This window comes from Ailuropoda melanoleuca, chromosome 12 (assembly GCF_002007445.2).
Source record: "Ailuropoda melanoleuca isolate Jingjing chromosome 12, ASM200744v2, whole genome shotgun sequence".
Classification (NCBI taxonomy): Eukaryota; Metazoa; Chordata; class Mammalia; order Carnivora; family Ursidae; genus Ailuropoda; species Ailuropoda melanoleuca.
The window spans coordinates 74675061-74700537 of record NC_048229.1 but is presented as its reverse complement, the minus strand read 5'-3'; the positions used below and the strand labels follow the sequence as shown (position 1 = coordinate 74700537).

The window sequence follows — 25477 nt, the reverse complement described above, 5'->3', positions numbered from 1 at the left end:
GATCCTTCTCCAATTCCTTCCTACCCCTCCAGTGCCTCCTCCCTCCCCTCCCCAAACTTTCCCTCCTCACCTCCTTTCCCTTCCTCCCCCAGCCTCTTCTTCACCTCTGCATCCATCCACACATCTTCTCTGACTCTGACCATCCTACCTCTCTCTTACAAAGACCCTTGTGGTTACATTGGTCCCACCTGGTTCATCCAGATCTGCTCCCATCTCAGAACCCTTAACTCAATTAAAATTCCAAAACAGGGGCACCCATGCGACGCTTGATCTCAGGGTCATGAGTTCAAGCCCATGTTTGGGGAGTAGAGAGAACATAAAAAAATAATAAAACTCTAAAACAATTTTGCTAAAGTCCCTTTTTCCATGTGAGGTGACATATTGACAGTTTTCAGGAATTAGGATGTGGACATCTTTGGGAGGCCATTACTCTGCCCACCACACATCCTACGAAGCAAACAGAGGTCTTTGGGCTTTGGAAAAACCCCAGATGAACCTGGTCACTTGATCTGACTCCACATCTTTCTGAAATGGTTTCATCAAGCCACTGGAATTACATTTTCTCTCCCCATCTTCCTCCCTCGGCATCAAGGTCAGAGAGCATGTGCTGGGGTCACTGTCTGCGGTCACTGCCACCCTGGGGGACATACAGAGGGTACAAAAGTTGGCCCAGGTGCTGAGAGAGGCAACCCACCCCAGTGAGGAGCTCACACCTGTGGCCCAGGTAAGTGAGGCCCACCTGCTGTCACAGGCCAAGCCATGGGACACATACCTCTGCAGTGGGTAACTGACAACTCACCCCAGGTCAAAGGTCCCTCAATCACAGGGCCCCCAAGGCTTCCACCATCTTGTTTCCAAGGGTCCTGCATGGGTGGTGCCAAAGAGAGGAGATGTCCTCCTGCAGCTCCTGTGTCTCATTCTGGGTGTCATAGCCTGTGTGCTCACATACCTTACTCCCCCGCCTACCAGTGACACCTCAAGGGAGTAGCTGGCTCTAATCACTGAGTGACATTCAAATGTGTGACCAGATACTGCGGTTAACCTACCCATGTTCCCCACTTCATACATACCCACATTCCCCAGTACATATCAGACTGATGTCCAGCTGCCAGCTCCTGCCTTTCTTTCTTCTTTGACCCCTGCCTCACCAGCCACTCTGCCTCCCCACATCTTAAATCCTTGCCTCAGGCTCTGCTTCTTGGAGAACTCAAATTAAATCATCATGCTGCCAGCGTTACAGTAGCTAAAGGTTAAAAAAAAAAAGAAGCCTTAAGTTAATAAGAGGCGAGAACTCCCCTGGCTCTGCTCCCCCTATTCGAAGGAGGTTGTGCCCCTCACATTCTCCAGCCTGAAGCCAGCAAGGCTGACCTTTATTTCTGGGGCCATGATGCTGTAAACATCACACTTGCCACTGACACACCCATTTGCTTATCTATCCACTCCATATGCATCCATCTACTCAGTGCCTGGGTACATCCATCCCTCCACCCTTCCATTCACTTGTCCCTGCATTCATTTACTCATTTGTTTAACAAATGCTTCCTGAATGCCTAGTATATACCAGGTACTGTGCACAAACTGTGCATCAAGAATTCAGCAAGTCACACAGACATAGGCTCTGCCCTCACAGCACTTTCAGAGTACTGGGGCCACAAGACTTTACACAAATAATTTCAGAAATACAGATATAATTACAAAACTGGAATGAGTGTCTTATCTGTCCATCCATCCAGCCAGCCAGCCATCCTTCCACTCATCCCCCTGTTAGTGAATGTTTACTGCTATGTACTAGGCATTGTGCAAGGCACTCTGGAAAGACTCAGAGATGGATGAGGCTACTTGCCTGAAGGAACTTAGTACATTGTAGGGAAGGGCAATGGGCCCGTATTTTCCCTAGTTTTTCTCCCCACCTAGCTCCCCTCTATTGTAGTCCCTGTCCCTTTGAATGGTGTAGGGGATGGTCTATCAGGCAGGGGCTCATGCTGCCTTTCCTTCTTCTTTGGGTGAACCCAGGGGGAGGCCACCTGGGTTCTGCAGCATGCCAGTGAAGCCCTGTTGGCAGTGAGTTCCAGGGCCCGTCCTGAAGACCAGAGGCGCCAAGCAGCCACCAAGGACCTGTTTCAGGCTGTGGGCAGTGTGCTGGAAGCTTCCCTGAGGGAGGGACCAGAAGACCCTGGAGAGGCCAAGGGCAGCCAGGTAGGTGTTTCAGCCCAGATGCAGACCACATGCCCACATGCTACCCAGCTACCACATGCCCAGATCACACCAGCCTTTCTAGATGGATCTTTTTCCCCATCTTGCAGAGAAGGAAACTGAGGCACAGAGGTTAAAGTCCTCTCTGGGGAGCTGGAAGAAAAGTTATAGAGGCCAGAGCTTCTGGGAGGCAGAGCAAAGGCTCTGGAGTGAGGCAGCCTGACTTCCAATCCTGCCTCTGTCACTTTCTTTTCTTTTCTTTTTTTTTTTTCCAATCCTGCTTCTGTTGCTTTCAAACCTTGAGATTGGAGCAGAGTATGTAACTTCCCTCAGTCTCAACCCTGTAAATCGAGGCATTCCGCCTCATCCCAGATAAGCTACCAACTGGAGAGATCACATGTCTACCCCAACAGAGAATGTTTTTAGAAGAGAGGCAGCCGGTAGAGTGAGAACAGATGAGGCACAGTCTCATGCAGCCCAAGCACCCCTGATGGGGAGCAAGGGGAAGGGCCTCCTAGGACAGCATTATGGTAGAGTGGAAGACACATTTCTTGCTGCTCCATAGCCCTTTAGCATGTGGGGAACACACACACAGAGTCACACTCAAATACTTACACCAATGCATTCCCACACACCCACAGACACTAACACATTCACTCACACAAACACAAACTCCTACACTCACACACGCTTATAAGCATTCACTTATACTCTCACACATACCCTGAAGCACACAGTCTTGCACACACTCACAGAGATGCATGTTAACACTCATATCTTCACAATGGCCACACAGTCATACACACTCACACAAGAAGACTCTCACATATGGTTTCAGTCACACACAAAAGCACATGCACATACACTCATTTACATTCAAACACTTATAGTCACACATACCCTCAAACCCACATTCACATTCAGACACACAATCACATACTTACACTCAGATACTCACACACATACAATTCCTTATATTCACAGGTCACCCTCAAACACACACATACTCATATTCACATCCACTCAGTCACACACACACACACACACACACACACACACACACACACACAATCTATGCAAACATCCAGCCCTTCTCGGATCCTCATACCAGCCTTGGTTTCGGCAAGGCTGCATCCTCATCTGGGGGTTTGGGTGGGGTGAGGAGCAGCCCAAGCCCAGGTGACTGTGAAATGGCTCTGCCTGTGGCTTTCTATTTACCCACAAATAAGACCTGGGTTGTGGGTGGCTGTCAGGGCCAAACAGAGCAGCACAGAGAGGCACACAGTATGACAGCTTAGCACAGACTCAGGAGCCAGATGCCTGGCCACCTCACTGGGAGTCCTGGCACTTACCTTTATCAACATGTGACCTCCAAAAGTAACTTATCCTTTATGTGCCTTTGTTTTCCCATCTGCCAAATAGGTATAAGTGAGAGCACCTGCCTCCCAGAATTTTCATGAGGATGAAAATGGGTTCACATTCTAAAAGGGGTTGGAATCTTCATGAGTGCTTACTTTTCACTCCCCACAGAGTTTGACACTCAATAAACAGCAGTGCTGTCCCTTCTTCCCTCCTCTGCCCTGTCCCAGTCTCTGCTGAAGGTCCCACATTAGCATGGCGACAGTAACCAAAGGCAGCATACAGAGATGGGTCCCCAGCAGTATCCCCTGCTTTCTTTTCCAGATGGCCTCTGTGCCCCAGCTGCTTAGAGTTGTGGAGCATGTGCAAGCTGCTCTCCTTCTGGGGACACTGCCTGGAGGCCTCCCAGCCACTCTGGTCACCCCCTCCATCTCCATATACACAAACAGGTAACTAGCTGCACTGAGATCCCCAAGAAAGCTTGTCCCCTGACCTGGCTCGGTCCACACCCACATCCTAAGACCCTGTGAAAAGCAGAGCCCAGAAGACCAGCTTTGGAAGTGGGAGACGTGAGAGGAGCGAGAAGTAGGAGGACTTTTCACTGAGAGAAGGTCTGGGTGTTTGTACAGCGTAGGAAAGGAGCTGGTGAGTGCCAAGTCCTGTCTTGAAGCCACCCATGAGTCCTGAAAGATAGGTCATATTAGAGCCGTGCAGGCAGGGAGGCTGAATGAAGGGAGCCTGCCCACTTTTAATCACGTTCCGGTGCGCCTGGCCAAGCCCATCGCTCCACAGAGCTGTGGGGATTCAAGATACACTGGCCTTGGGAATTCTTCAAGGAGTGTCCGTCTCTCACTGTGCCCTCCAGTACCTGAGGATGCCTCCACCCTACAGGCCTCCACCTGACAAGGAGGGGCAGGTACTGCTGGGACCCATGCAATGAGCACCTTCTTTGATTCCTCATGCCAGCGTTACCCTCTTGGGGGCCAGGGACAGGGTCCCAAACCAGAATCCTGATCAAAGCTAGGGTCTGAAACTAGTTCCCTAATCTAATCATATGGGACAACATCAAAGGCCAGAGAAGATGGGGCTAGAAGTCCATGACATCAGAGATCAAGTAGGATAAGGCTGGAGAAATGTCCACATGAAAGCTCATTTATTCATTCAACAAAGTATGTGTTGACCACCATTACGTGCCAGGTGCTCTTCTAGGTATTGGGGGTGCAGCAGTAAACAAAGCTGGCTAACGCCCTGTCCTCATAGAGCCTCCAGCCCAGTGCTGGGGGCGTCAGCTGCCTCTCCTGCTGCTTCTACTGACTCAAACATGCAGAACCATCTAAGGGGCCTGAAATAGAGCCACCCACTCTGATGGCAATGCCGGGGTTCCCTGCAGTACAGGAGATCTTCCTCTGACACCGGCTTTCTTGTCTGTCTCTTGACACCTGTTCTCACCTTGTGGCCAGAATACAGCCCTGGAGTTGGCGAGGCTCTTCTGTGCACTCTGCGGCTGCCCACTCTGCAACCTTTACCCTGCCTGCTGCCTCCTCCCTTGGCTCCATGGAGGACAGCCAGGAGCCTGTGGACATCAGGGTAACAGCAGGAATAACCTCGTTGGGGGCAACCCTTTATAGCTTATATGGCACTTTCACGTGCATTTGCTCAGTTATGTTGATAACAACCCTGTTAGTTCCACAATATTGCTAAACCCATTTTACAAATGAGGTTCAGTGACTCATCCAATGCCATAAGCAAAGTGGCAGAGCTGGGATGCAGACTCGAGCCTTCGCACACCCAAATACATCCTTCTTCCACTGCGTTGTGGAATTTCTCCAGCAGCCCTGGTTGAATTAGTTACTGGAAATAAAGCTCTTCAGACTTCGTTCCAAACTAGGAAATGGCAAATCCAGAGCTCTTTTCGCTCCCATCCGATTCTCTGTTCCTTGAGTCCCAACAGAGGCAGACAAGTATGTCTCCCTTGGGGACTTGTTGGCTTTGCCAAGAAGAAAGGCTGGGAGGGTTTCACAGTCCAGTAGCCACACAGCGCTATGGGTCTGAGTGGGTCCTCAGTCCTGGAGGGCAGACACACACCAGCAAGGCAAGAGACAGCTAACAGCGGGATCCCCTACTCACCCCACAGGGCAAGGCCACTTGGCCGTCCTATCTTAGGAAACCTTATCATTCGCACTGAGATGCAGTCACCTTCCAGCTTTTGGGGACCTTGGCCAGCACTCCTTGTTCTTGGTTTCAGGTGATAAGTTTCCTAAAGAACCCCTTCCCAGCCCAGAGTCACTTCGACGTCAGTGGAACTGTTGGTGGCCTCTGTTTGACCAGCCCTAGTGGACATCTCATACCCATGAAGAATCTGTCAGAGAATATCGAGGTAGAAGTTGGGGTGCTGTCAGAAGTCAGTGTCACTCCTGTTTTCTTCTTCAACTTGGTTGAGACCGGAAGTTGATTAAAATGGAGAATCGCTAAGAATGGTCTTCACCCTATCTTACACAGTGTATTTTAACTTAAAACTATAAATGTATATCATTGTCAATCTTTGGGTGTATAATTGAAACATTTCTTTAAATCTGTGGATTGGAATTTTAATCGTCTTCATTACATAAACCACTCTTACAATGCAGCCTCTAAAATGTCAGATTTTCTCTAGAATGAAGCAAAAACATAAGCACACCATGATGCAACAGGAGTTTAAATTCTTTTGAGATGTTAGTGAGTTTTTTCTAATCTACTAGTTTTCTCATCACTGACCACTAACAATGTTTAGCAATTCATCTTTCCTGTGTCTTCTCAAAGCATTCAACTTAAGTTTTTAGGTAAATAATGTTTTTCACACTGCTACTTTGCCACTCTATGTCACTCTGTGGAATATATCATTAAAATCGACCTTTACAAGCACAAGTAAAGCTCTTGAGAAAGAGCTTGGGGTGCTAGATGTTTGCTAGAGACCCAGCCCTGTGAAGAAGGAAGAAGGACAGCAGGATTGGACAGAAGGAGAAGTCAGATTGCAATCCAGACCTCACAAAGCCCCAGTCAACCCAGAGAGGAGTGCTGTAGCAAGTATTAGCCATCAGGCCTGTATTAATCAGCCTTATTATTTTCTGTATCTTTTGATATTTTGGTATCTTAAAAATCTTGCTGGTGAGGAAGAAATTGCCCCTGCCAGGGCCAGCTGATCCTTACAGGTAGCAAAGGGCTTTGCTGGGGCACGCTTTTCATATGCAGACAAACCATTCCCAAGTCCATATCCACAACCAGCCCCTTTATCTGAGTCTCACACACCAAGCCAACATTTTCCCTGTCCTAAACCATCCCAAGGCCATGTTCCAAGTAACCAGAGACCATCCCTAAAGTCCCAACCCTGCCAAAATTATTCGAATGGGCCAATCCTAAAGAATGTACTTTGCCCTGCCTTGCCTTTCCCATGGAGAACATAATAACAGCCCTGACCTGAGCTTTCCCCTGCACCTGCTCCTGCCCCTTGACCAGGTACTTCCCCTGTGGCCCTGCATGGCATGGTGGTCCCCTCCTCTCAGGAAATATAAGTAATAAATTCTTCTTTCAATGGCATTGGCCCCTCCATGTCATCACTCAGACACCTCCATAAATTAAAATCCCACAGGTACAAATGAGAAAGTGTCCCACAGCAGGCCAGTATGTCTGGGCCTCGTACCCTCTCCTCTCCTTGATCACTGGATACAGGTGGCCCCAGGGAAAGTGTGCCTCAGACAACATGGGTCTCTGCAGCCGGGGCAGACCTTTAAGGAACTGACAGTTGGAGCCGGTCTGTTGACCACACTCCCTGTGACTGGGCAGCAGGTTCTTCCTGGAAAGGGAAGCAGGGTGAACCATTCCTGTGTCTAAACACAAAAGACCACCAGGAGTAAACAGTGCGCAGTGGGCATCAATCAGTCTATTTTAAAAAGGGAACACGGAGCACCAGTTAATCTGCAAAGCCCATTAAATGGAGAATGATTATGAGAACTTCTAATGTAAAAGTAATAGAATAATAACAGCTGCAAATTTTTTTAGTATTACTATGTATCTGGTACTTGGCTAAATACTTTGTATACAATATCATTTTTAATATCCTCAGTGAGTCTATGTGTTCTATTGATGACAAGGAAACTGAGGCTCAGAGTGGTTTGTTAATTGGCCAGAGGTCCCAGAGCCGATACAGGACAGAGCCGAGATCCCAACAGAGCTCTCTGCCTCTACGGCCTGTGCTCCTAACTTACACTTTACTTGCTTGACACTGTCATCAACATGACTACTAGTTCACACAGCACCTTTGTGCAAATTAGAAGTCTCCCCTCTTTCTGTGCAGACTCAGCCCCAAGCCGTAGTACATAGTTTGATGAGCAGGGGAGGTGAACAATAGCACCCCCAAGGATGTCCATATTCTCATCCCTGAGCCCATGGATCTGCCACCTGACATGGCCAAAGGGACTTTGCAGGTGTGATTAGGTTAAGGATCTTGAGATAGAGAGATGATCCTGGATGATCTAGGCAGGCCGAATGCCATCACAGGGCTTACAAGAGGCAGGCAGAGGGAGAGTTAACTATAGATGAGAAAAGGCGGATTTGATGACAAAGGAAGATGTTGGGGTGATGTGAGGAGGGGCCATGAGCCAAGGCACACGGGCTCCTCCAGAGGCTGGTAAAGGCAAGGAAGGGATTCTTCCCTAGAACCTCCAGACAGCATCAGCCTGCCAACTTTAGCCCTGTGAAACTGATTTTGGACTTCTGGCCTCCAGAACTGTAAGACAGCAAATCTGTGCTGTTGTAAGCCACCAAGTTTGTGGTCATTGGTTAAGCAGCTCCAGGAAACTGATAGAATGAGCACAGCAGAGAGTGGATCTCAGTTCCCCGGGTGCTCCCCCTGCCCTGCTCTGCCCAGCAGCTCTGATGCTTATTGGCATTCCCATTCCTGCACACCCTTGATTTGATTGTTTTTAATAAACAGATCCTGCTGCCCCGGCTTTCGGAAGGACACAGTGAGCCAACTGTGCTAAACCTGACCAGTCCTGAAGCTTTGTGGGTGAACCTGACTTCAGACGGGGCAGCTTTGGGGATCCAGCTGCACTGGAGACCTGATATCCCACTCATACTCAGCCTGGGCTATGGCTACCACCCCAATGAGACCAGCTATGACGCCAAAGCCCACCTTCCGCCAGTGGCTACTGCAGGTAGTCCAACAACGGGTCCAGCTTCTTGAGCTTCCTGGGGGATGGAGAGAGGAAGACCAACTTAAAACTTGAGAGTCAGAAGCCAAAGAGAAAAAGAAAAACACTTTGCTACATTCAGTGCTGATTTTTTTGGTGTTATTATTACTACTACTATTCTCATTATTATTTATTTGGCAACATTAAGTGAGTAATTACTACATGCCCGAAAGAAACTGACAAGCACTTATAGAACTAACGTTGTTATAATCCTCATTACAACCCCTGGGATGGATACTATGAACATTTAGAACAGAGAGGTTGAATAACTGATACAAAGTCACACAGCCAAGAAGGGGCAGAGTCAGAATTTGAGCCCTCATCTATCTGACTTGGCAGGTGTGCTCTGCACACTGACCTGAGGGTGCCTCCTCTCCTCTGCTCCCAAGTCTCAGGGGGAAGAGGGATTTCCTAAGACATTAGAGAGACCATCAAGTTCAGCTTCCCTCCCAGGTCCCCTTGGTTCCTCTCTTCCATGCTGTTAGCCCCAGTCTCCATAAGGGTTCAGGCTGACCTGGTCCCTTTTTCTTGCAGATGGTCTGTCCACATGGATCCTGAACCCAGAGGACCTGCATTTTGGGGAAGGTGTCTACTATCTGACCGTGGTCCCCGAGTCTGACCTGGAGCTGACCCCTGGCAGGGACCTCACAGTTGGCATTACCACCTTCCTATCCCACTGTGTGTTCTGGGATGAGGTCCGGGGGACTTGGGACAACTCTGGGTGCCAGGTAAGGAGAGGACACAAAAAAGAAGATAGAGCAGCTTCGTTGGCTGTGTCCAGCTCATTTAGGGTCACCTTTCAGTGCCTCTGGTGGCTGTTTTGCACCCCTCCACAGCGTCTTTGCCTGTGCTATTCCCTGTGCCTGAAATGCCCCTGCCCCCGCAGTCTAGTTAACTCCTCCTTCAGACCCTGCCACAAGTGTCGCTTCCTTGAGGAAACTGTCACCCTGGCTAAGTCAGATTTCCCACTGTAGGCTCTCCTGGTACACACATCTGCTCCTTCACAGCACTTAACATAGCACTAAGCCATTTCATATCTACTCAGGAGACCACTGAGATCATGTCTGTTCCCTCGGTGCACTGCGAGCCCCACAAGTCAGGAATAGGGTGCTTTGCTCACCGTTGGGAACAAATGACCATTAAACAAATGGACAAATAACTGGGAAGTCCTGCTGACTCTGGGCTGCAGGGGGGCCGAGGGTGCCCTCTCCAGGGAACCAAACTCAGAGCTGAGCCCTTTATTCTATGCCAGGTGCTGTGTTGCATGCTTTACCTGCATTACCTCATCAGATCTTCACAATAACCTTTAAGATAGTATGGGTATTCCCATTCTACAGGTGGTAAAACAAAGGCTCGGGAAAGTCAACACACTTACCCCACATCCCTTGCCTAGTAGGTGGGAGAATTGGGACTCAAACCCAAGTGTGTCTGTCTCTGGAGCTCCAGGCACTGCTTGTTCAGCCCCCAGCCCAGGCTCACCAAGCCCCTGGATGGCACATGGCTCTATTAATTGCAATCAGATCCCTGTCTCAGGTCAGCTCAGCTCCACCCATGACATGTCCAGACATTGGCTTTGAGGCCATCGGAGGCCATCTCTGGGGCATTGGTGTTCCTCTTTCCCCTTCCATGCCCGTCATATACTGTTCTCTTCCTGGGGACAACCTACCCTGCCCAGAAAACTCCTATTTACCCTTTGATCTTCCACTCTAATGCTAACTTCTTGGGAGCCTCCGGACATTGGGAGTCTCCCTCTGCTGGACTTCCATAGCACTTCACACTGTCCCCAAGAACAGTAACCACTGCAACTAGCTGAAATTTATCACACACCTGTCTCCAACTACTAGAGCATAAATACCTTCTTCCATTTATTCAACAAATATTCACCATGTGCAAGGCAGTGGTGATATAATGGTTAGAAAAACCAGTGAGCTTTCAACGTATCAGGGGGCACAGCCAAGAAGCAAATGGCACACAATCAAATGACAATGGTCACAATTCGTGTAACAAACCAGGCCACAGCAGAGCTACGGAAGGGGACTCAGAGCTCCCTTGTCAACTTCTGCCCTGGCTTCTGGCCACCACACAGAGGGAGTTCCCCAAGTGTCAGGAAGAAACAGGTGCATTGACATGTCCAAGAGACAGTGTGTTCCCCATGCTTGTAATAGAGGCCTTTGTACTTCATGAACAAGACGCTGGGTGTGCTGCGACCTTCCAGGGCCTTCACTCCCAGCAGCTATCTGATGCCCATGCTGCTGGCCTGGGATGCCTTGCAAGGCTGTCCTGAGAGACCCAAGGCTCATAAAGGGGAATGGTGCAGCAGCTGGGGGCATGGGCTCTGCCATCAGACAGATTTAGGTCCAATCCCATTTCATCAATACTAGCCAGGTGACCTTGGACAAGTCACTGCACCTCTCTCAGTGTTCCCATCTGCAAATGGGGATAAAGGTTGGCTACCACTTACAGTTGGAGTGACACCTAGACAAGATTAGGGGGAGAAAGTAGTTAGTGTGGTGCTTGGCACACAGTGAGTGCTCAGAATAAAATAATGGCTACGTTGAACAATCTGAACATAGAGAAGACAAAACTACATATAAAAGGGAAATCAAGGAAACAATGAACATGGGATTTGGGTGGCAGCTGGGTGGGGGGAGCATGAGGACAGACTGGGGGAGGACCACTTAGCTAGGTGTAAGTTACTGGAACGTTTCTAGCTTTTGAGTAGATAGGGGGTTCTCAGGTCCTTATTATGTTATTGAAAATATACACCTACTAATACATGCATACATGAATGTGGGAGTGTGTCATAGACCAAAAGTTATAGGAATCCAATATTGAGTACTTGATGCTCATTATACAGACGAAGATACAGATATATAGAGATCACCGAGGAACCATAAAGAAGTAAATGGGATCATCAAGTTTGGTTGGAAAACCAGCACCAAATTCTCTAAATGGCTGAAGAAAGCTCCAAATCTATGGTCTATAGACCTTCTCAGGGGGTAAAGGCAGAGTTGTTGCTTATATAGTTTCTCAAAGAATACTAAAGGTACAACTACTGTCAGGGTATGAGCAGATTAACTCCCGGTGTTCGAGGCTCTCATGCTGGAAGGGTTGAGAAAGCCCAGGAGGGCAAAGATGTAGGCATAGAAAGTCTGGTCCCTGGGCTCCCAGCACCCACTTGGGTTTCTTCTCTGAAACCAGTTCCACCCCCTCCAGGTGTGCCAGGTGTTCCCATAAGCCCCACAGCGATATGCCAAATGCTGACCAGGATTGAGAAACAGAAAAACAATGGAGCAAACACAGAACTAAAATCTGTCAATAAATAGTTCGGGTCATGCACATGTGCAGGGGTCAGCCTTTGCTGAGTGGCTTGTTAAGGAAAAGAGACAAGAGTTACCTGCTGGGGCAGTTTGGGCCCCAGCAGGTTCTTCCTCCTCATGTGCTGAGCAGAGAAGAACTTTCTGCATGCCAGTGTTTTCTGCTCCCTCCCACCTTACCAACTCCTGGTAGATCCTGGAATGAAAAGATGGAGCTGAGTCTGGGGTTGAATGCAAGCTGCTTTGCCCACCAAACGGCCCTGGTGGGTATTTGCTAGTTGACAGATTTAAGGAAGGCCCTAAGTGTAGGGTGGGAATTAAGAGCACAGATGGGGCTCCCTGCCCTGGCCCATTCCTGTCTCCCCAACCCTAACCTCATTATCCTATACCACAGGGGACTGTGTACCCAAGCTCTATCCACACACCTTGTCCCCCATAGCCACATCTTGCCACCCTTGTGCCTAGGGGTGGGCACACCAGTGGCCAGCCCACCAGGGAAGAGTGATCCTGAGGAACAGGTCTGCATAGGCCCTAGAAGCAAGGAATTCCAGGACCAGGTCCCCAGACGATTGTCTAGAAGTGGGAGTCCCAGGGCCAGGACTAGGGTAAGGCACGTGAGGCATCTATAGTGCAAAATTTAAGGAGGGCCTCATTCTTGGGGTCAACTAGGGCCACGCCCTAGACACAGCTGGGTGGTATGTGCTGTGGTGGGCACGTCCCCAGGGCCCCCTGGCTCCCCATCTTGTACAAATGTGTGCAGCCTGAGGACAGCTACAGTGGCACTCCTCAAAGCATGAGCCTAGGATAGGGGCGCCTGGTACCTAGATCTAAGGGGTGAAATTTAGGAAATGCTTTCCTGGTGCTGAGACACCAGCTTAGGATTTAAACACTTGTCCTTCCCATTTCTTTACATGATTCCCCAGTCTCAGTTTTTTGTTTTTTGTGAGATGACGAATCATCCCAGTGTGGCTGGGACTGGGGGCCTCCTAGGACACAGGACTTTCATGTTGAGAAGAAGGGAAGTCCCCGGGAAACTGAGATGATCTGATTACCGCAGACGTCCTCTCAGCACCTAGCCTGTTGCCTGGCCTAGAATTAGCACTCAACATGTATCTGTCCACTGAGTAAGCATCAGGCAGAGAATGTACTGGAATGATACATACCAAAGTTGTGATAATGGCTGCTTATGGAGGGTGGGGGGAGAAGGGGACTTCAACTTCGCCCATAATAGTTTTTTAAAAGGATAAAGAAGACTGATAAGATACACAGTTGCCCGCTGAGAATGATGAGTATAAAGATAATTGTTATAGATAATATTCTCAGCATTTTTAAATTGTTAGTTAAATCAAAAAGCTCAAGGGGCTCCTAAAGCTGCTCTCCCCAGCACCCCCTCATGGCGGTGTCCACCTCCCCTGGGCTGGAGGGAGCCAAAGATACGCTGGCATTCCCACCAGGGCCTCTTTGGGGTTGCAGGTGGGGCCACGGACCACCCACTCCCAGACACACTGCCTCTGCAACCACCTCACCTTCTTTGGAAGCACGTTCCTGGTGATGCCCAACAACATTGACGTCTGCCAGACTGCCGACCTCTTTGCCACCTTCGAGGACAACCCCGTGGTTGTGACCACCGTGGGCTGCCTCTGTGTGGCCTACCTGCTGGTGGTGATCTGGGCGAGGAGGAAGGACGCTCAGGATCAGGCCAAGGTGAGGTTGCATGGCCCTTAGGAATGGGAGGAAGGAGCAGGGTGTTCCCTTGCAGGATTCCAGGAGATGGAAACCAGCTGGGGAGCCAAAGGGCTAGCGGCAAATCCAGGTTGTCCCAGGCAAGCCAGCTCCTCAGCCTCATATGTAAAATGGCCTTTCTTATCAAATTGTCAGGATTATGTTACTGACCGCTCATTGAGGATTTACTATATGCCAGGGATTATCCCATTTAATGCTCCCCAACAGCCCTAGGAAGGTACCATGTTGAGAGTCCCCAAGACCATCCTTAAATTCAGTGATTTGCTAAGGAGGACTCACAGAATATAGAAAAGCTGTTATGCTCATGATTATGGTTTATAACAGTGAAGAATGCAGGTTAAAATCAGCAAAGGGACGGGTCCAGGAGAGATCCAATAAGTGCTTCCAACTGTACTTTCCCAGTGGACTTGTATGGACAGACTTCTTTCTCTTAGCAATGGTGTGTGACAGTACATATGAAGTACTGCCAATAGGGGAAGCTCACCTGAGCCCTGGTGTCCAGGGTTTAATTGGGGGTCAGTCACATACATATGGAGTGCCCATATGACTCAGTTTAGTTACTCAGTCTGCAGCAAACCACCCACCATCACCACCACCATCCAGCGGTCAGACTGATACAGTGTGGCCCAAAGCCCTTACCATAACTCACATTGTTAGCAGAGACTACCTGGTGTGGACCAACGTATTCAAAGGCACTCATCATGCAGGATATTCCGAGAACACAAGGGTTATCTTTCAGGACCTGGCCAAGAGCCAGGTCTTTCTTTGAAATGTGTAGGGTTTGGACAGCCCAGGCCTTCTGAGATCCCCCTTTACTGCACAGGTCCTCTATCATCTTACAGAGGAAGAGACCAAAGACCAGAGAGGGCGACTAACTGGTGTACGGCCACCTCCCTGAAGCCAGAATTCAAACCCAGACCTTCCTGATGATAAGACAGGTCTGAGGATAGAAATGAGATCAAACAACAAATTGCCAACAACAAAGTTCTGACTATTTTTCCAATATATGCACCATGTCTGACATTTAGTGAGTTAGCCTTCAATAAAGCTTTGTGTCTTGAGTTACAGTATATCTTGTGCTCATCAACAAATGCAAGGTGCACTGTCCCAAAGCTCTGAAACATTCTCCATTTCCTGCCCTTCCCCCACACAGCCACACCTCCTAGGATGTTAAGGTGGTATGAAACTTAGCAGCAGTTGCAGCATTTATACTGTTGTCTTCGATTCACCCAAGGAATTAAACATTAATACTTTAAGTGCCTCACCTGTAGGCTGGTTCCCAAAAAGCAGACTCTGCCATGCAGTTGAGCATTCAGTGTTTCACAAAGAGTACTTGGGATCAGCCCCTGGAAAGGGAGGGAAGGAGGCAGGATGAGCAGAGAGAGAAACTGAACTAGGAGCTCCAGTGATTGCCCTGAGTTGGGTCAAGATGCCCAGGTCTTGATCATGCCCAGACACGACATCAAACTGCCATTGCATTTCAGCCTACCCATGAGGGCACCTGATCTCAACAGAGGTGGCTCTTGCATCCCTAACAACTGGGGGAACAAGCCCTCCATTGGCAGGATATCTGGGAGGCTCATCACAGAGCCCACTGCAGCCTAGAGAGTCTGGCTTTGTTTTGTTTTGCTGCTAAACCACCTTAATGTTCATTCCCTTTAAACTCTCTTGGCGTCCCAATCTGGTCACCAATGTTAGAAATTCTATATAAACAGAGTTCGTATCATTCACCGGATCAAACACTGAATATTCCCAGCTTAATATCAAGTTCATTTCCAGTCTGACTACTGTGAGTTATATTTAATATTAAATGCATTTTGTATTTTTTTAAGTTTTTTATTTTACTGGCTCTCACCTAATGAAATGAATAAATAACATACATAATTTTGCTCTCTCCTTTTGTCATGAGTGACCGGCTCACTCTTGGCTGTTGTGCAGTGGATGAACCCACTGAACAGGGCCCTCCCAATGCCATCCTTCTGTCCAGGTGAAGGTCACAGTGCTGGAGGACAATGATCCCTTTGCCCAGTACCACTACCTGGTAACAGTCTACACTGGACACCGGAGAGGGGCAGCTACTTCCTCCAAGGTATGTGACCATACAAGACCCTGGGTTGATCAGTATGTCCCACCCTGCAAAGCACTGGCTGGCCCATTAGTTACCTTAGCACAATGGGTTTAGTGTTATAAGGTGTGGTTTTTTTTTCCTTTTTGTTTTTTAAAGGAAAGAATCTTTTTGTCAAGCAGAACATCCTCCCAAGCCCCTATATTTAAAAAGATAAAGGAGACCAGGTTAAGGGAGAATTGGGGTCTAGCACTGTGCCACTGGTCATCTCCTTTATGCCCACCAAAGAATAACTCAGACAGTTAGTTGGTAACCTGCAGATAAATCTACTCACATATGAAGAACAGTCAGCAAATTGATATCAATGATTAAAGAGAAAACAGAAATTTTAAGAGAGAAGGGAGAAAGGAAAGAAAGAAAGAAATGCCTACCATTTGAAAACAATGAGTCTTGAGTTACATTTTTTGGTAAACTGATTAGCTGGCATCTAGCTAAGAGGTCAGGCTGAGCATCTGTCTTTGAGCAGGCTGACTAGAGGTAGTGAAGAAACTATTTCACTCACTTACAAATTCTCTGAGGTTCTTCAGCATTTAGCTGTGGAGCATACAACAGGTTGTCTCTGTAATGTCTCAGCATCCTTAGTTAAGTCTGGCCTGTGCCTCATACCTCATCAGAATATACTGTCCTCTGCAGTGGCTTTCAGGGTTCCTTTACTAAAACCGAGGGCTCCTTGGAACCCAGTTTGAGAACCATTGGCACTGTGTATACTATCCTGGAGAAAACTCTATTTTTTTAAAAATGACATTAAGCTTCATTAGAGTGGAGCATTTGTCTACTTTTTACTTTATGAAGCTTATTTTTGTGTATTTGTCTTATTTTTATTTTAAAAATTGTTTTATTTCGATTTATTGTGTCTTAGGTCCTCCACCAGCTGTGTAACATAGAGTAAATGCTCAGTAACTACTTGTGGAATAAACATAGGAATTAATTTCATCCATCTAATGAAACATTCATCTCATTTCCGTTAAACATTTAAGAGTCCACCTTAATAGGAAAGGAGTGAAAACTTGTGAGCCACAGGCCAGTTCTCTTTCTGCAGAGTTGCAGTCACATTTCAGTCTGATATTGTCTTAGTCTGGGTATCTGGCAGAGGCCAGGGATGTTGCTAAACATCCTATGATGCACAGGAAAGCCACAAGACCAAGGGATTATTGGGTCCAGAATGTCTATAGTAGAGAAACCCTGCTATGGAAACAAAGATTCGAGTGCAAGTAGTTGATTCGGGTGGGAGGGGGGATTCCTAGGACACCTCAGTAGAGAACCAGGAAGCCAACAGGGAAGGGAGGGAACCAATAAAGGGTGCCAACACGTTAACCTATCTGGGCAGCTGGAGCTAATCCCATGATGGGACTTTGGAAAATAGTAAGCAACATGGGCCTCAAAGTCATCCCCATTGATGGCTGAGGGAGCTGGTTTATTTACCCACCAATCCCATGAGCTATGGGTGAAGGACAGCTTGCAGCACCATTAATTCTCTGGAAGTTCCAGTCTCTGCTCTCACAGCCCAAGAACCCCCAAGAAAGTGCTGCAGCTGCTGACAGTTGTACATGGGTGCAGGGATTGCTGCAGCGGTGAGGCTGAGGGATGTGGGTGGAGCACAGGTGGCAGAACTGCAGCTTTTTGGCTTAGGAAAACAGGCATGCTCATCAGCATCACCTGGATAGCTGCAGAAAAGCAGATTTCTGGGCCCTGTCCCCAGCATTTTTAGTTGGTAGGTCTGGAGTGGAGCCTAGGAATACGTATTTTTGAGATAATGGGCACTCATACATTCATGTCTCAATGCCAGGCACTCTGGGAGACCCTGGGAATATAATTATTAGGGGGGGACACCAGTTCCTACCTTAGAGCCCTTAGAAATAAATACATGGGAAGTTTAAAAAATTACCAAGAAGTGTTTTATAACTCATGTTGAAGACATAAATGCAGGCAGTGTCACCCTAAATCCTCATACACCTGAAAAATAACTCAAGCAGGCCCAAGATGGGAGGAGAGGAGAGAATGAAGGGGCCTTGCAATGTTGGTTCTCATTGGATTTTGGACACTTCCAATGAAACACAGCCACCAGGGCTTGGTTACCATCTGGAGTTGGCCACTCCTAGTCTCTGGATTTCAGGTGACTGTCACTCTATATGGCCTGGATGGAGAGAGTGAACCCCACCACCTGTCAGACCCTGACATCCCAATTTTTGAGCGAGGAGGAGTGGATGTCTTCTTACTCTCTACCCTGTTCCCCCTGGGGGAACTGACAAGTCTGCGGCTGTGGCATGACAACTCAGGGGACCAGCCATCCTGGTAAGTCAGGGGTGGGCACACCATGAGAACCCACTAATTGCCATGCCAGGGCCGGGCACTATGCATTTGCTACATGGCTGATCCTCACAAGCCTCCGCAAACACATAGAATGGATCCCCATTTCACAGATAGAGACACTGAGGGTTAGAGAGACCCAACCACCCATGAGCCTCAGAGACTGGATCAGTAGCTAGGAGAAGGACTGGAGGTTCTAAGCCTGGGGTCCAGTGCTAGGCCCAGCCTTGGCATATGTGCAGCACCAACATTCATTTCGCCCCCAGTTTCCCATCTGTAAAATGGGGATAAATGCCCATTTTGAAGACAAACCTTTCCCAATAAGAGGAGACTAAATGAGACATTGGGCTGGTTCTTTAGCAGAAGAGGTAAGAACAGCTGCCACTGCTGAGCATTAAGCTAAGCCTTCCTGTTTCTGTGCCTTTTCTCATTAGCTCCTCAAGGACAAGTACTCTCATTCTTGTTTTACAGGTAGGAAAATCTAAGCTCAGGGAAGATAAGTGACTTGCCCAAGGTCACACAGCTGGCAAGCTCAGAGATGAGAATCCACCTGAGGATTCTGTGTGAGGCCAAAACTAGTGACCTAAATGAGTCATTTCCAGCCTGCCCACCCATCAGCAGCTTGCAACTTTAGAAAAACAGAGCACTTACACTGCTGTCTTCAATTTACCTAAGGGATTAAATATTACTACTTTAAGTGCTATACATCGGTTCCTGGGAAGCAGACCCTGAGATAGAGTTGAGATTGCAGGGTGCCTGGGACCTGCTCCTGGGAAGGGAGAGAAGGAAGCAGGATGAGCAGAGGGAGAAGAGCTTCGACACAGCACAACAGCTTGGCTGACCCCCATGAGAAGCTCTGGAGTGTCCCAAGTTGGGTGGAGATGCCCAGGTCTTGATCACACCCAGGAACTGCACCCACCAGTCACTGGATGTTGGCCTCCCCAGGAGGGTGTGTGACTCAACAGAAGTGGCTCTTGTGTGCCTGACAGGGCTGTCCTGCTGGAAAGGAGAAAATGAATGTCTGGAGCTTCCAAGCATAGTCGTCATTACATAGTAAATGCTCAGTAAAGAGGGACTCTTGATATTATCACTATTCTTTTTGGCTGTAAGGCAACAGGGGAAATGTCTGCTCCTGCATCTGACATTCTAGCAGATCATTTCATTTCTTCCCCAGGTCTCAAAGACCTAAATCAGGTTAGATGATACCCATGAAGTACTGAGTCCAAAATAGATGGCTCACTCTCTAAGGGTGGAAGCCTGCAGGAAGACCAGCTTTTGTGTGCCTATGTCTACGCCTCCCTGAACACACACAATTTAGACAACTTGGCTTTCCTCACTTCCATCTGGACGCTGGCACTGGGCTTGCAGCCCTGCACCAGGGTTAACAGTTTCAGAATGCACCCTCTTGCAACATATCTGTGAAAACGTGGTGGCCTCCAAGAGCTGGCTTTCCACACTAGCTGAGCTCCCACATGAGGCCAATTCAGTCCATGATCAGGGCATTTTGGTTAAGGCACCAAGAACAAGGAAGAAAAATACAAACTCTCTTTCCTCAGGAGTTCTTGTTCTAAAACACAGGTTTGCAACGATGTTAACTTTTGTGGTATCCAAAGAAGGCTCACCCCCTAACCTTGTCCTCAGAAGTGTGGGTCCCTTCTCCAGGTATGTGAGCCGGGTGCTGGTGCATGACCTGGCTAGGGACCGGAAGTGGCATTTCCTCTGCAACTCGTGGCTGTCCATCGATGTCGGAGACTGTGTCCTTGACAAAGTATTTCCGGTGGCCACAGAACAGGACAGGAAACAATTCAGGTATTTTTTTTTCTTTGTAAGCAAATGCTGTTTACCTTGTTCTTTCATCCCGAGAGAAGTTGCACCGCAATCCAGTTGAAGCAGAATAAAAGCACATTTCAGCTATTGGGCCTGGGTAGCTTCAAGCGTGTGACATTAATGACCAATCGGTTTTTCCTGTTGGGATTGAGAGGCCCTGGAGGGACATGGACCCTCTGACACAGAATTATCTTTGAGGTGGTGAAGTGGTTGAACAGTTATCCATATTTCCTTACACATGTCATAGAATAATATATTTTATATGAGTGAACAGACTGGTTTGAATGGTGATTGCATGTCTGGCCATCTGGGGCTCCTTCTTCAAGCAGTTTTACCCTAGATGGGTGTTTCAGCATGTGTGTCCCTTGGCTTTCCTTCCTTCCTTCCACATCTGGTCAAACATATGAAAGCAGGTACAAATGTACACATACACGCTCATGAGCACGTGAACGTAAAATACACCACAGACTGTTGTGTATTTTATATCTTTTAAAATGGCATTACTCTAAATATGTCACCTTATTTCTTTGATGACAGACGATGAACATCCTTCCAGGACAGTATGTTTTGGTCAAACTTTTCCTTATTGGCTGCATAATATTCCACAGACTGGATGTCCCACAATTAATTAAACCATTCTCCCATCAATGGGCATTTAGACTGTTCCCAACCAATATTAAAAAATCAAGAGATTACGCAAAAATCTGGCAAGTATGAAGGTGCTGGGCCAGTGTTCCTTCCTGACACCAATCTGCTGGAGCGGACTACTGGCTTTCTTCTTTGAAGGGCCATGTGTTCTCCATTTTGTCACAATCCTCACCAATCCCTAGTACCTTACTCCCAACCCACTTCATTTAACTTATTTACATCTCTCTGGGTCCCTTTAAGCATTTGAGTTTGTGAGCTCAACTTCAAATGGCTTCTGAGTTAGGTTCAAAACAAAGTCTATTTCTAGTGCATTTACTGAAAGGTGACTTTTCCTCCTAGCTGCCACGGGGAACAGCTCAGCCTGCAAAGGGAAAAAGTCTGAGTCAGAGAGACTTGGACCCGAGGACAGGCAGAACACTGATGTGGGCATACAGCACACAGTTCCACATGCTTGCTTCTGACTTGCGGCATACCCTTGCAAAAGTCAGCTCACCTCTCCAGGCCTCAGCTTCCACTTCTGAAAAATGAGTCATTCAGTCAGCCTCCCCCAAGGGGACCTGTGCAGCTCCTGTGAAATGATGTGGGTAGCATACTTAGCACAGTGAGGGCCTCATAGTAAGTGCTCCATTACAGGAGCAGATATGATCCTCCCAATGCATCAAGCCTGGAAACTAGACAAAGAGCTGCCTGAAGGCAGGGCCATGTCATTCCCCCATGAATCCTGGTGCCCAGGACAACACCTGGCACACAGCACCAGGCTCACCAAATATTTGTGGAACTGTCAATAGAACGACGAGTAGAACAATCACGTGGAAAACCACTGTTGTTGGCAACTGACCTCTCTCCTTACGCCCCTCTACTCCAGGCCACTCCCACAGCACAGAATGATGGTCAAAGTACCGTACAAGCCTGAGGGGTGCTAGAATTAGCCACCAGAACAGGTGCCAGCTGGGAATATCAGTTCCGCACACTCTCAGGAGAATCTGGGCCCCTGTGGAAGTCCTGTGGTTAGACTAAATTCTAGACTAACTAAATTTTAGTCTAAATTCTAGACTAACACACATGCCTAAGGAGAATATGGTGCCATTTTTATTCTCTCAAACTGACTTTGAAGTTAGAGCCTGGGATTTTTAACCAGTATCCTCTAATGCACTAATTATAATAAATCTAATAATATTAGATTTATATGATTATATTAAAATTATAACAAAATAATAATTGCCAATACTGATGAACTCACATATATGCCAGCTACTTTATATGATTATATTAAAATTATAACAAAATAATAATTGCCAATACTGATGAACTCACATATATGCCAGCTACTTTGCCAAATGCTTTACAAAAATAATCACTTAATCCTTTCAACAATCCCATGAGGGCAGGTTCTGTTAGAACCCCCATTTTACAGACGAGTAAACTGACATGCAGAGGGTAAAGTAACTCGCCCGAGGACACACAGCCGGTAGGAGGACCACCTAGGATTCCAACCCACTCTGTTCAGAACCCCCATCATTAACTCTAAGTGATGCTAAAATGCTGTATGTCTTCCACATGAGAGAAGATAGAAGATAAATCTTAGAAACAAACTCTTCCCTCTCATCCCAAGAGACCAGCCTTCTCCCATTCCTACCCCTCTCTCCCTGCCTTCTCACAGCCACCTGTTTTTCATGAAGACCTCCACAGGCTTCCAGGATGGACACATCTGGTACTCCATCTTCAGCTGCTCAGCTCGGAGCAACTTCACCCGTGTCCAGAGGGTGTCCTGCTGCTTCTCCCTTCTCCTCTGCACCATGCTGACCAGCATCATGTTCTGGGGTGTTCCCAAGGACCCAGCTGAGCAAAAGATGGACTTGGGTAACTCCCAATGTCATGACAGTCAGAGCTAGTGGCCGGTGGGTGCCACACAATTCCAGAGGTCCCAAGACCACCCTCAGGTTCAAGAATTCTCTAGAACTCCTCACAGAAGTCAGAAACATCATTACACTCATTACAGAGAAAGGATACAGATTAAAATCAGGAAAGAGGCACATGGTGCAGGGTCTAGGAGAGACCAGGATAGAACTTCCAGTTGTGTTCTCCCAGGGGCGCTGTGACAATGATCACTCCTCCCAAAAATGATGTGTGACAACACACATGGAGTATTGCCAACCAGGGACACTCACTGGAGCCCTGGTGTCCAGAGTTTTTATTGGAGCTTGCTCACATAGACATGGCTGACCCCCACATGACTGACCTTAGCCTCCAGCCCCTCCAGAGTCTAAGGTGATACTGTGTGGCCAAGACCCACACCATAAATCATTGTTAACATAGACTATATAGTGTGCCCAAGACCTCAGGTTTTGATCCAACCTACGAGACAGAACGTTCTAAGAGCTTAGAGGTCACCTCCCAGGTGCCACTCAAGGGTCAGACACCTCTTTGGGCAAGGTTAATACTTACTGAACAGCCATCTTCTGGAAGTGGTGGAGGAGACTCCGCCATTAACCCTTTTCCTCCTCTATCCTAGGTAAAATTGAATTCACTTGGCAGGAAGTGATGATTGGACTGGAGAGCTCTCTCCTCATGTTCCCCATCAATCTCCTGATTGTTCAGATCTTTCGAAACACCCGTCCTCGAGTCACTAAGGAGCAGAACACTGGGAAATGGGACAGGGGCTCCCCTAGCCTGGCCTCCTCACTGCAGCCCCTAGACGATGGCCTTCTGACACTTGAAGTGGTGACTAAGGCATGTCTTCAACCTTGGCGGTGTGGGGGTTCTCTGGCCTGGGCAGAAATGGCGGGGAGAGTACTGTGGCTTGAGGCCTGACAACTCCATGATGTCGGACAGCATCAGTCACCAAGAGTCATCAACGACACACACACACGTGTGTATACATACACACACTCATGCATGTTCAGTTGTATACACAAGTGCACACATGTATACACATTGTGCACACACCTATAGACATGCACGTGCACATACATAATACAAAGGCATACACAAACATATATACCTTTGCACACCTGTACATATACACACACACATATGCACACACGCCTACCATACACACACATACACACAAACACCTACACAAACACACACACACATACTTTTTGGGTACCTAGTGTGTACAAAATATTACACCTTTATCATAGATCACAGCTGGAAACCCAGAGAAGGGACTCCCTCTGCATTCATGCACTGCTTACATGACACACTTTGCGAAATACAGCTTGGAATGCATCAGTTCAAATCCTAGAAGAGGAATTTTATAGGTGACAAAACGGAAGCTCAGGGTGATCCAACATCATGTCTCAGTGGGCAAAGCTGGGATTCAAACCCAGACTGCCAAGCCCCAGGGTGAATGCTCTTGACCACGATGCTGCCCACCCCCCCCCCTTACCTTTAGCTCACGTTCCCCTTACCCAACCTGGGCCTTACCCAACCTCGCAGGATATGTGGAGACTCGTCAGCTCCCTGTTTAAAGCTCTGAAGGTGCCATCACCTGCCTCTGGCTGGGACTCAGCAACCCTAATGGACATCAATCAACTGCTGGCCTTGGTGGAAGAAGTCATCTGTCTGCAGAACATGGCAGGGCCGGAGTTCTGGGAGGAAGCCAAACAGAGAAAGGACAATTTAATGCTCCCTCTTGGGTCTCTACGAGTGAAAGGTAAGTCCTGATGTTTCTGAGCCGACAAAGGGCGCATGTCTGGACCAGGTGGAGACAGGACTTAGGGCCAGGTCTGTATCACTAGGGAGTGAAGAAGTCCTACAGAGTCTCCCTCACGGACCTCCACTGCAACCACTCGCCATCACCTCCCTCTCTCTGCACACAGGCAACCCGCTTTCTTCACAACACCAAGCTGCCTTCCCACTAAAGACCTTCTCACCTCCTTTCATCTAGAATGTTATTTCTCCTCTCCTCTCTTAGCTAATTCCTAATCAGGCTTTAGTCTTGTTTTAAGCACTCCTTCCTCATGGGAGCAACCCCACCCCCAGGCCACAATAGGGTCTCCAGCCACATACTCTTCAGCCCCTAAGCATCTCTTGCATTGCTTTTATACTGCCTGCTGCCAAATCATGACTTGTGTGAAGAGCTGTTGAAAGGCTGCAACCAACCTTGCTGGACCTTGAGCTCTGTGAGGTCAGAGCCATCTGACAGTCCTGTCTCCACCATTTCCCTTGTGCCTGGCCCCATGCAACACATAGAAAGCACGCAACAAACATGCATGGGATGATGTCCACATAGATCATTATGGAAAGCACAAAGCAAAAAGGCATGGTGTACTTTCATTTATGGTAAGGAGAGCATTGGCCATTAATGGGCTGTGTGATCTTGGACAGGTTACTTCAATTCTCTGTGCCTCAGTTCCTTTTCTGTAAAGCGTTGGGGGATGCAAAGTCAAACCAGATCCACTTCCAAATGTGAGGGGCAGGATACAAGATGATGGACAAGGCAGTAAAAAACTTTAAAGAACACTGAGTCACAGAGTGAAAAAGTCACTCCTCCAATCCTTCTAGGAGCAAATCTCAGTTTGGTACTAGTGTGTCATTAACACCCTTTTAACACTTGTTCTGTTTGGCAGAGAGGTCTTTTTTTTTTTTTAAGATTTTATTTTTATTTATGTGACAGAAAGACAGCCAGCGAGAGAGGGAACACAGCAGGGGAGTGGGAGAGGAAGAAGCAGACTCCCAGCAGAGGAGCCAGATGTGGGACTCGATCCCGGAACGCCGGGATCACG

At 47.9% G+C, this 25477-nt stretch overlaps 1 protein-coding gene and 1 long non-coding RNA gene across 4 annotated transcripts in view; one reads left to right on the top strand and one right to left on the bottom strand.

Annotated features, from left to right (window-relative positions):
- The window catches only part of LOC117804583, a 93467-nt gene that overhangs the window by 20459 nt on the left and 47531 nt on the right, over positions 1–25477 (bottom strand). Inside the window, exons 5-9 of one of the 3 annotated variants that reach the window (XR_004629112.1) lie at positions 24177–24340; positions 21241–22586; positions 19903–21108; positions 15106–15186; positions 8723–8778 (exon numbers count right to left, since the gene is read on the bottom strand). This is a non-coding gene — a long non-coding RNA (uncharacterized LOC117804583). The other 2 variants (XR_004629113.1, XR_004629114.1) reach the window with 2 other exon arrangements.
- Positions 1–25477, top strand: part of PKD1L2 (polycystin 1 like 2) — an 88435-nt gene that overhangs the window by 38406 nt on the left and 24552 nt on the right. Inside the window, 14 exon segments of the mRNA XM_002917723.4 lie at positions 593–724; positions 2014–2196; positions 3877–4001; positions 5013–5139; positions 5798–5929; positions 8522–8744; positions 9315–9508; positions 13571–13801; positions 15828–15929; positions 18079–18257; positions 19935–20081; positions 22408–22607; positions 23260–23477; positions 24189–24405. Of these exon segments, the coding sequence (XP_002917769.2) occupies positions 593–724; positions 2014–2196; positions 3877–4001; positions 5013–5139; positions 5798–5929; positions 8522–8744; positions 9315–9508; positions 13571–13801; positions 15828–15929; positions 18079–18257; positions 19935–20081; positions 22408–22607; positions 23260–23477; positions 24189–24405 (2410 nt within the window).